Source organism: Coturnix japonica, chromosome 26, assembly GCF_001577835.2.
Source record: "Coturnix japonica isolate 7356 chromosome 26, Coturnix japonica 2.1, whole genome shotgun sequence".
In the NCBI taxonomy this organism is placed as follows: domain Eukaryota; kingdom Metazoa; phylum Chordata; class Aves; order Galliformes; family Phasianidae; genus Coturnix; species Coturnix japonica.
The window spans coordinates 3,258,966-3,270,225 of record NC_029541.1 but is presented as its reverse complement, the minus strand read 5'-3'; the positions used below and the strand labels follow the sequence as shown (position 1 = coordinate 3,270,225).

At 47.9% G+C, this 11,260-nt stretch overlaps 1 protein-coding gene across 1 annotated transcript; it reads right to left on the bottom strand.

Moving 5' to 3' along the window:
• Nucleotides 1-5: 5 nt before the first annotated feature.
• Nucleotides 6-10,994, bottom strand: CAMK1G (calcium/calmodulin dependent protein kinase IG). The gene is made up of 13 exons (XM_015885125.2): nucleotides 10,720-10,994; nucleotides 7,299-7,416; nucleotides 5,828-5,956; nucleotides 5,615-5,689; nucleotides 5,303-5,441; nucleotides 5,087-5,210; nucleotides 4,676-4,751; nucleotides 4,035-4,147; nucleotides 3,504-3,582; nucleotides 3,118-3,205; nucleotides 2,050-2,438; nucleotides 1,462-1,592; nucleotides 6-651 (listed from the first exon to the last, which is right to left on the bottom strand). Exons 2-12 carry the CDS (start codon nucleotides 7,388-7,390, stop codon nucleotides 1,499-1,501), a joined length of 1,398 nt encoding a protein of 465 aa, XP_015740611.1. The 5' UTR covers nucleotides 7,391-7,416; nucleotides 10,720-10,994; the 3' UTR covers nucleotides 6-651; nucleotides 1,462-1,498.
• Between the last annotated feature and the right edge of the window lie 266 nt (nucleotides 10,995-11,260).

Genomic DNA, 11,260 nt, shown 5'->3' with positions numbered 1-11,260 from the left:
GGCACTTTACAAAACAAAAGTCAGCTTTATTAAGCAAGTATTTATTGTGCAATTACAGACTTGGAAGCAGGGATTTTAGACCTCGCTGTGGTTATTATCAGACATACGGAGGTTGCTAGCAGGTTGTCTCCTTTTGTAGCTGAAGTGAGAACCACGCAGCCTGGGCAGCTGCTTGTCACCGAGCTGCAAAGAGCTGAAGCCTGGGAGGAACTGAAATCCAAGGAATGGGAAGGATGCAGGTTGTAAAAATAAACCGAGCTGCCACTGAATAAAACTCTGCATGGCTTTGGTTTATAGGATTTATGCTGTGCAGTGCACTTGTTATGCATCGGACGACTTAACCGTATACAGAAAACAAAAGCTTACAGCGTTGAGCAATGTTGTATGGATAATGTACACTGAATATGCTTGCAGCAGCCTCAGACTTTCCCTTGCTTAAGTGCCTTCTTCCAGCATTAACGATCCAGAAGCACAACGAGGTCACTGCGCTGATGGATTCCCAGCATTACTGTGCTGCTCATCACTGTGTCGCTGCTCACCGTGACGCTGCTGCCCGTCAGCCCATGGTGGGACACAACATCCTTTCTTCTTGCTTGCACTGTTGATGTCTGGCTTTGAAGTGCAGAAAAGAGTAAAACAGCCCTTCTGTTTCTGCAAGAGTGAGAATTTCAATTGGGAATTGAACGTGGTTTCGCTAGACTGCTGCCTTCACAATGTGCTCTGTTAATAGGTGGCAGAAGCACAGGGGGTTAGGAGCAGCTTAGATCCTTTTGTATGCTGCATTTATAAAGGGCTGTTACATGGCTGATCACTGGAATTGACCTGTTTGGAGTCTGTAGTAGATCTTACTTGCATTTGTCTCATCTATTGATCCTTTGTATGTTACAGTTCTGTTCGTGTGATCTCAGCAGTAGAGAAGGTCATAAAAGATGACACGATGCAGCTCACTTGGTGTAGTTTTATGCTGGCACATGCTCACCTTTATGGAACATCTCCTCAGCCAGAATCTAATGGCAGCATTTCCTACTGCTTACACACAACGTGTCTCAAATGTTAACTTTAAAATTAATCTGAGCTATGACCAAATGGGAGGAAACTTTCATTTTCTTACTTCTCTGGTATTTCTTGCTCACCTACAAAACCAACATCTGCATGCCATGCTTCCTGATAACAAAGCAACTGGAACTGACCCAGCTGGATCAAATCTGTGCAAGGGATGGGCTGTTTAGGCAATAATTGCCTTTGAAACCAATTGATTTTAGAGCCAGTGGGCTGGCCCGCATGGAAGTCAAAGGATGACTTCTTCCTCAAGAGATGGCTTAATTAGGGCTTTTTCTGTTACAAAATACCTGCAAAATCAATTTGTTTCTGTACAGTCACTTTGCTAGTTGTGCCTTTCCCATTTTCAAGCTGTAATGAGTTTAATTGCAAGCAGCTGGTGGTGGGATGGCGTGCACTTACCGCTGGCAATGGGGGATCCCGCTGGCTGCCTTCCTCATCACATGATCAAACAAACTCCAGTTTGCCCAGTGCCACAGTGGGATGAATGCTTACCTGTCTTCATTGGAACGAGAACTTCTGATTTGAAATGGCTGGATGGAAATGGAAGAATTGGAAGAAAGAGAAGGTGCAGGTGAATTGAAGTTGTGTTTGTGAATATAAAGAGTGTCAGCTGCTGAAAGCAAAGTAGAGCTGGAGCACAAGTCAACACTGCAGTAAAGGCAGGGTTCACTCAGCCAGCAGCTGCTGAGTAATTGGCATCAGCAGCTCTAAGCACAGATCATCTGATGGCAATGGCAACCAAACCCCCCACCACCTCAGCTCACTGCAAGCCTTGCTGTGCAGCCTGGGCACTGTGCCTCACCTGCTGCTCATACAAGCACTGAAAAACACTTGGCTGGGCACTGGTGCAATGTTTGCTTCTGTCATTTTCCTCCCTCCTCTCTGCTCCACCTGGAGCTGCCAACTTATGTGCCAGGCAGCAACTTCCAAGCAGGGTTAGTCTCATACAATTTGTCTGAAGTTATGGCTGATGATGTGGATACCTACTGGGATTTTGCAGGCTTTTTAAGGAGCACCGTCTCGGAGCAGAAGGATGCCTTGGCTCTCTCATGCCCTGTGCACACTGGGCTGCAGCCACACGATCTGGCTGGTGGGCTCTGGTTGTCTGGCAATCCATTATTCACAGTGGGGTTTTGCAGCTTGTCCTCTCTCATTCCTGTGCTTTGCTCCAGCAGAGCAGGAGGAGTTGGACAGGGGACCTGGGGCAGTGATATGTCCTCATCCTTGCTGGGCATTGCTGGCTGCATGGCGTTGGGTGTGCTGGGTCTGGATGCCTCGGAGCCTTGTATAACAGGGTGAGTGCTGCCAGCTGCAGCGTGGCCATTCATGTGTAGCTTCCTCATGTGGTGCACCACAGCTGCAGCATTGAAGGCTTGCTGGGGAGGAAGAGGAAAAACCCCACAGTGAGCACCCAACGGTGCCAGATGGACGTTGTCCATATGAAGCAGCAGCAGCAGGGTGGTAATGCTGAGCTGTTTGGTGCTGCTGGAATGTTTGCACAACGTGCTATAAGTGCTCATTCCTGGCATAAACAATGTGGATACCACAGGCTACAAACTGCTGATGCTTTTGAAGATTACAGCTCTTTCTAGATAAGGAAACTGGGGGGGGACAGCTGTAAATTACCCCACAGTGTGAAACAGAGACTCAAGATGAAATTTGAATGTATTTAAAACACTGTGATTCAAGTGGTTCCTACAGTATTCCTCTCTCCATCTTAATTCTTATAAAAGCTCTTTTGCTATAGATTGAAGCAGCAGGGCTAAAAGGAGGAGAAGCTGGATTAAGCTCACAAAAAGATGTGCTGACAGTTTCCAGCCCTTGTTTTGTTGGCAAGGGCATTATAGTGCTATGTCCATGGTTAACAAACCAGTGTGGGTTGCAGTAGAGAACACTGGTCCAAGCATACCATAATGAGTAGATACATACCATTTTCAGACAACTTTAAGGGGATTTTGGGTGCTTAGCCGTGATGGAACCTGTCTTGTTGCTAGGTGGCAGCAACTGGCGTTTGCTATTGAAATGGCTCTGGGCTCCCAATGGCAAACAACTTACCCTCCATTTGCTCTTTGCAAAGTTTTTCTGTATCTGAGCGCTGACAGATGGGTATATGTCACGGTGAAGGGCTGTATTTCCATTAATCCTGCAGATGGGGAGAGAAGAAAATGGGCTCGTAGGCAGATGGCATTTGTAAGTCATTCCACATTCTGGAGGCAACTAACTGCTTTGTACATTCAATCAGCAATAATTAAACCCAAAGGAAAAACAGCAACAAAATGTAACACAAACACACACTTCAAAGCTTGGAAAAGCCCAGAATGGGATTTCTTCTTTGCCTCTGTTTATGGAGACAAATATTAAGCCAATTGCATCTTTAATTATCCATTGTTTTCTATGTTCTGTGTGCTGATGGCACTGCCAGGTTGGGGGACACCTCTTACCATGGGTGTCGTAGGGCTTCTTCACAGGAAAACCTCGTGTCCGGGTTCTTCTCCAGTAAGTGCCTGATGAAATCCTTGGCTGTTTGGAAAGGGACGAGAAGCAAAGGGGAAAGGTTATTTTCTCCCCATTCCAGGATACGATTCTAATAACAGAGGTCAAACACTTGTAGATAAACATCACAAAGGTCGGAGTGGGAAAGAGGTGTTTGTACATCTTCATTACAGCAGTGGAGGGAGATGTGTGTGGTGAAATGCTTCTGATGGAAAAATGTCACCTGCACATGTATCTCATTTCAGCTGAGATGGGGTGAATTTAACCTGATAGCAAACATGCCAAAGTTGGAACTGAGTGGCTTTAGAAGCAGCTCTAAAGAGCAGCCTCCTGTTTTCTTCTTCTTTTTCCCCTATCTACCCACACAACTCAGCTTTGGCATCGCTGCTCTGCTTTGCACTGCTATGGGCTGTCCCCATTCTGTTCACCTGTCCCCATCCCCACAGCCAAAGTGAAGGTGATGTGCTGCTGAACTCTACCTGAATCGGAGATGTCATCCCAAAAGGGAGATTCAAACTCATAGTAGCCTTCCTTGATCTTTTCAAACAGCTTCGACTCGGTCTCTTCGTAGAAAGGGGGGTACCCACACAGCCTGGAACAGAGCAGAGGGGCATGAATCCTTCAGCTGTGCATCCACATGAGCTTGGTATGACTTGTTAGGGCCGGGCACGTGTGTGCAACATGAGGGAGTGAGTAACAGGAGGTTCTGTCCCTAAGAGGATCCATCTGTCCCTAAGAGCATGGGGAAAGCTGCAGAAAAGAGTTAAAACTATGCAGCAAAAGGACAAAGCAACAACTGGAACTGAGCTGCATGGTGTGGGAGGAAATGAAACAAAACGTGCAGAGAAAGACTGAATGATAGTTGCAGGCAACTGGAGAAAAACAAAGCAAAGGATGAGGCACATAATAGAGAAAATGCGATTGCTTTCATCTCCAGTTCTTGATTCCCACCGCCCCTTTCATTGCTATGGGATGGAGGATCTGTGTGAAGGAGGAATAAACTGAGGTGCTGTCATGAGGAAGTAGAGGGCCAGCACTGACTCCTTTCCATGCTGCAGAGGTGCATGAGGCTGTGCATGAAACATGGAGAAGGGGGGGGCTGCTGCCTGCTGCTACTCACAGGATGTAGGTGATGACTCCGATGGACCAGCAGTCCACGGCTTTGCTGTACGGTTTCTGGGCGAGGACTTCAGGAGCTGCAGCAAAGCAAAAAGAAATGCAAATGGCAAGGAATGGTAAATTGTGGGAAAAGGAGAAGTTCCTTGTGCAGCTGGCTTCTGACAGGTCAGCATAGGAGCCAGCAACAGCCCTATATACCAGCTGGATTGCTGTCTGACAAGCTGGATGGAGGCAATGCAGTTTGGTTGACAAGAAACAATATCCCTAAACCCATTTGTAATCCACTCTTTATGGGGTCTTGCAGTGCCTCTATGACTGGTGTGCTGTTATTAAGGTGGCTGTGTATTTTTTCCCTTTCATGCTGTAAGGGCACAGCTCTTTTCCTGGCAGCCCACTATAGCACTTGGCTCACCGACATATCCCGGCGTGCCGCAGGCTGTGGACATGATGCCGTTCTGCTCCATCTTGGACAAGCCAAAGTCTGTAATCATGATTTTGGAGTTCTCCTCGGGAGTGAGGTAAAGGAGGTTTTCAGGCTGTGAATACAGAGAGCCAGAGGTTGAAATTCATGGTGGAAAAAGAGAGCTACGGGATGATGGAGCTCAGGAAGCCAAAGGACAGACTGCACCTTCAGGTCACGGTGGACGATCCCATTTTCATGGAGGTATTTCACTGCTGTCAGCACCTGGTGGATCACCACGCTGGCATCTTTCTCAGTGTAGACCCCTCGTTCCAAGATCCTGTCGAACAGCTCTCCGCCCGACACCCTGTTGAAGAAAAAGGTGGCAAATCAGGCAAATCAGTTGCCTCTCAGGCAGCAGCTCAGCAGCTCATCTCTCCTGAGTCCAATTTTGGAGCACCAAGAAGCATTACAAGCAAATCTTTGGCTTCTGGTGTGGCTGCGCTGAGTTGCAATGCGCTGTGGCCCTGCTGTACTTACAGCTGCATCACCAGGTAGAAGTGGGTTGTGCTCTCATAAATATCTTCCAAAGTCACAATGTTTTCATGCTTTATTCTGCAAAGACAAACCTGGGTCAGAAACGAACCTGACAAGGATCAATTGGTTTTTCCAGCTGAAAACCCAACAGTTACTCTGGAGACCTTGGGAGAGGGTGTTAATTCTTTACATTACAACCTGTGTGTATGAACTCACTTTTTCAGCACTGCTATCTCGTTCTCCAAGCTGCTGTCCCTTGTGAGTGGGGACTTCTTGATGCACTTCAGAGCAAAGAGCTTCCCAGTGCTTCTTTGTTTCACCAAGAAAACTTCCGAGAATGCACCTCTGCAAAGAGAAGTGTGAATGGGGGGAGACTGGTGGATAGGAATAGGAAAAGCAGGGAAAAAACAACCTGGGAGTGGTTTAAACAGCAAGTGGATGCTGGTTGCAAAGCTGAAGGTACATCTCCAGCAGCTCCAGAGTTAGGAAAAGCAATGCAAGAAATGCCCCAAGTATTCCCTATAGAGAAAAGTTTGTGTTTGCATAGTTTATCATGGAGCTATATTGGAGTGGACAAAGAATTGCAATGGAATTAAGTGATGCCCTTCAGGATGCTTGCAGTGCTTGGTATGATCCTGATGAGGGTTCAGCATGGTGTAGCCAGCAGTGAATATCTGCAACGTCCTAAGCCTGCAATCCTGTTAGAGGTTTTACTTAGGCAGCAGAACACGTGTCTTGGGACAGTGACAGTGCATGCTTTGCCAGGTCAGTCCTCAATAATCCTCATCAAATGAGCAACAGATTAATTCATGGCAGTTAAATGGGACGAGCTGCTGAGCCTACAACCCTGCAAGGCAGTGGTGGGTAAAGAGAGGAAGGTGAGCAGGGTGGAAGTGTGATGGTGGGATGCTATTGTAACAAACCAAGGGCAGAATAGCTGTAGCTCCTATGATCTCCTAAACAAAGAACACAGGGCACTGCACAGATGGCTTTGGCGGTGCAGTTGGTGGCAAAAAAACCCTAAACTCTAATACTAAATGATCCTATTAATGTAATAGTAGGAAATGAACAACCTACAAATCAGATGCTGGGGCATCTGTTCTATATATCTGTCCCAAACAGTTTATAATAATTACACCCCTTATTAAAAAATGATGAATCAACAAGTTGGCGAGGAGAAACCGAGCCTTTCTTCCTGCCTTCTTCCTATAGGGAAAGCTGTTGGGTAACGTCACTGATTTCTGAGGCTGACATAATAACTTAAAACCCAGCTGAGCTCTGACATAGTTGTGTTTGGAATCCTTGCTGTGGGTTCTACCGTCATGGAGAACCTGGGCATGGCAGAATTTCCTGCTGGAGGCGATTCAATTCCTCCTCCACCACCTTGGAAATGCTTTCTTGTCTCATTCACACCAATAGACAAATTAAGCTGTTAACTCCCAGGGAAATATCGTACAACTCAAGCAGCCACGCTCTCATTTCATCCTTCAAGTGACTCAGGGTTTATGAGATAAATACACGGCGTTATTAAACCTCTCAGAGCCATCCCTTGACCTTGCTTGACCTTGAAGTAGCAGCAGATTGATGCATTTACAAGGGAAAGAGCAAAGCCCCAGCCAGGCTGTGAATGGAGGGCAGTGCAGTGCTCAGGCTGCTGCACCTTGTGGGGGGGTGAGGGGGTACTTACGATCCCAGTGCCTCCATGAAAATGAATGTCTTTCTGATATTGCTCGTCTGTTTCTTCCAGGAGCTGCTGTCATCCTCTTCCTTGCGACCCATCTCCTCCAGAGTGGAAGCAGGGAACGCTGTGAGAGAGAGGGGCAGAGAGTTGAAGGCTGCGGTGGGGGCTGGCACAGCAAGCAAGGCTGGCTCAGGGTGCCATGCACAGCACTCACCTGGATTCAGACCTTTCAACACCTATGAAGTATGTGGAATTTGATGCTGCTTTTGCTGCTTACCAGCTGTAGGTGCTGTGCCCTGCCTGCTATGTCCAGCTCCAGCTGCTGATGCAGCATAACACTGGGTCAGCTGGGCACTGCCAGTCTGTGCCCTCCTCTGGTGCATGTTGCCCATCACAAATGTTCCCACTGTGCTAAAAACCCTGCTAATGAGTATGGCTAATTGTAACTAAGGCACCCATGGCTTAATGGGTTAAAGTTAGGTGCAATGAGCAACTCAGAAGCATCAAAGCTGATCTAATTGATTACTTGAGAAATGGTTAAAAGAGCTTGTGACTGCAGGAGGGGGAACTGTTGGAAAACATGTTGTCGATATGCTGTGGGCAGTTTACTCTGCTGTTGTCTAATTGTTGTTAATTGAGTCATGACCTTCTTGCTACCTGCTCCCCACTGTGTGCTGTGACTGGTGCCGGCGGTGAGAGGAGAGCTGGGTGTGGGGTGAGAGCATCCCCAGCCCTGAGGTGGTGGCTGGACACCCATCACTGGGGTTTGGCTATGGGATGTCACAGGAGGTGTGCTCTGTTTGGAAGCACTGAGGGCTGTCTGCCCTTGGCCGTATCCCAGCTCCCTTCTCTAAGCACTGCTGTCACATAGAGGAGATGCTGTGTGAGCTCACCGGAGTGGTGGGAGAATTAGGAGAGCTTATAGGGGCCCTGGGGGGGGGGGGGATGAAATGTTATACAAGTGTCTGAGCACTCTTAATAAGATCAGGTCTAACATTATAGAGCTGGAAGGTGAAAAAGAAGCCACGGGATGGGAAAAGTGATCAAAACACTTGGCTTATGGCATGATGGAGATATGAAAGAAAGGGAAAGAAAGTATGAAAGCAGCCATGAGCATCACCCTCCCACCAGCAGGAAGAGATGCCCTTGGGGCCATAACTCCCCCTGTGCACAAGTGCTGGGGAAGGGGAATGTATTGCAGCAGAGAGAGGTGAAAGATGTTGTTCCTTGCCAGTCAGCTTAGGTGCCAAATTCCTCCTGAACCTCACTGACCTCCTTAATCAATGTGCCTTTAGGATTTTGAGATCCTTGACACCATTTTTTAGAGGTTAATTTCACGTTATAGAAAAACTGAATTGACTCAATTGCAAAGAGCTGAAGGCTCTGTGAAATCACCAAAGGCTGCTGCTCATTGACCTTTATTTACTTGTATTCTGACAGGTGTGTAACCCTCAGAACTACAAATACTTCTGTACCTTTACGTCTGGAATCAGCAAAGTCCAAAAGCCCTCCATAAAAATGGTGACCCATCAGCAGAATCCTCCTCTAAGCCTCAGCAATGGAGTTTCCACTTTGCAGTCACCCACCCATCCCACCCACCCAGAAATGGAACTTCACACTTAAAGGACTCAGAGCAAAGATGTCCAGCTGCAAACTGAAGGTGTTTCTGATTTAGAATGGATTTTCCTTCTAGAAGGAAGACAGCAGAGTGTTTTCTTCAGTCTCCCGTGAATCATCTGTTGGTCTTATAGTTTCTCCTTCTGTCACTCCACGCACGCAGCATTTGGTTGTGCTGCTGTCTGCAGGGAGGGCTGGATGAATCGCTCTGTCTCCATACACGTGTATTTGATTTCCTGCTTTCTCAGTTTTGCTCTAGCACTGTGAACAAGTCATTTCCTGCCTCGCTGCCTTGCTGAGAGAAAGGGGAGTAAGTAAGCGTTGCTATTTTGAGAGCAAAATAATCCAATGTTTGAATAGCCCAAGATGTAAAGCTGCATACGTACTCAGGTGATAAATACTCGCCCACCTTCCCTCTTCCTGGCACTAGATCACCTTCTTTTCAGTACTGTTACCTTTGCTGCTTACAGGACCCATTGGCACGGGGCTTTGTGCACCCTGGATATGTTTCTGTACTTTGGGATGCAGGTTTTTCCCTGTCTTTTCCCATCTCTCTCAGTCTGGCTAAGGCATCACAGCAACAGTTGGGCCAGCAGCCTTTGTGCCTGGGGGCTTCCTGCCATCCTGTTGTGCATCAGACCCATCCATGCCCCTCCTTGAGCACAACCCTGGCCCTGAGGGAGGATAAACAGCAGCAGTGGGATGTGCAGAGAGAATGGGACGGTGCTGCTTTCAGCTCCCGACCCACAGACGGGTCTGGTTTTGCCCACGTTCCCACCTACCTTTAACAGCGCATTAACAGCAGTGTGTTAAGATTGCACAACGAAATGGAAGCGTTCATTAACTAACGTACAAAAGGACCCGCTGAGATGAAAAAGAAGGACATAACACTGCTTTCATTTGGTTCCTTTCCCCCAACATAAACATCTAAGCCACGTGCAGGACTATGGTCTGATAAGTGCACACTGAGAGCAGTGATTCCAACATTACTGCCAACCTTTGGGCTCTAGCACAGACTCAGTCAATAAACACAACTGCTGCCATTCTCTGTCTGATCCAGCAATGACACGTCGCTGCTTGGAATGTAATGAGTGTTATTATGACCTTGCTTAAATGTTTCCTGTAGAAATGTGTTCAGCTCCATATCTCACGGTAACAAATCCTTCCGCAGACAAGCATTGGGCTCCTGAATGGATACGCTGCACTAACGAAATGGTTGTAAGGCATGATTAATAGTCTTGTGACAAAGTTACATGTGGAGGGGGAAGATATGTGGCTCTCTCATGATGCTGCCTTTGGAATTAGGAAGTTTAAAGCAATATATGTATATATAAAAAGGAGGAGAGCACAAAGTCAAAGGGTTCGTTATAATATACACCAGGCAGTCGAATTAGCTGCCAGGCCTCTGTGTTTGAGGACAAAAGACTGAGAAACTGAAAACACAGCTCGCCATTAAAGGCAAATCCACATCAAACCTCCCCACCGATTCAAAAGCAGTTGCGGTAACTCGGCGCTCCTCGATTGAACCACTTGCAAGATGCCATCTATCAATATGAACGTTTTGGGTTCTTACGGTGGTTCTGAAGTGAAAATGCCAGGAGGCAGCTTTCTATGAATTGCTCAGGATCACACACGAACGCTGCGGGGCATCGGACCAACAGCCCAGCTCTCGTAGGTCCTTTGGGATCCTCCCTCCCATTCCCAGCCACCATTCATTCAAAACACACAGCCAGGTCAGCCAACACACATCGCCTGCTCTGCTGCACGGATCAGCCGGGGAATGGTTATGAATTAATAAGGTTTCGCTTACCAAAGTCAGAAGGAACGAAGCCGGTCGGACCCTGGCGCTGCCGCTCTGCTCCTCAGCTCTGGGGGGATTAGGGGCTGCTGGTGGCAGCAGGCAAAGGCTGCGGGAGGAGAGGAGATGGCTCCGCCGTGCCGGTAGCTAGGCAGCACTTACAGGGAGTCAATTGACACGAGAATAAGCAGCTTGTGGGTGTGCATGTGTGCGCACGTCGCCGTGCATCGCGGCGGTGCTACCTGGTGCTGGGAGAGGGATGGAGAGCGCTACCCGGCTGCACGGCCAGGTGCTGGGCTGCTCCACTGCCCTCCAGAAGCTGGTGTGGAATTGAAACAGCGCCGGGGGGGGGGGAATGCAAATGCGATTAGGCTTCATCAAACGGATGACTTCTGGGGATTAAAGACATCCCGTTTGCTTCTCAGGATGCTGAAGGGCTGCAGGGTGTGCTGCAAGCAAAGGGACAGCTCCAGCTGGGCAGGTCAGGGTGCTGTTCTCCACCATCCTTATATGGCACAAAACCCCAGAGAGAAATGACACTAATTAGTCTAAT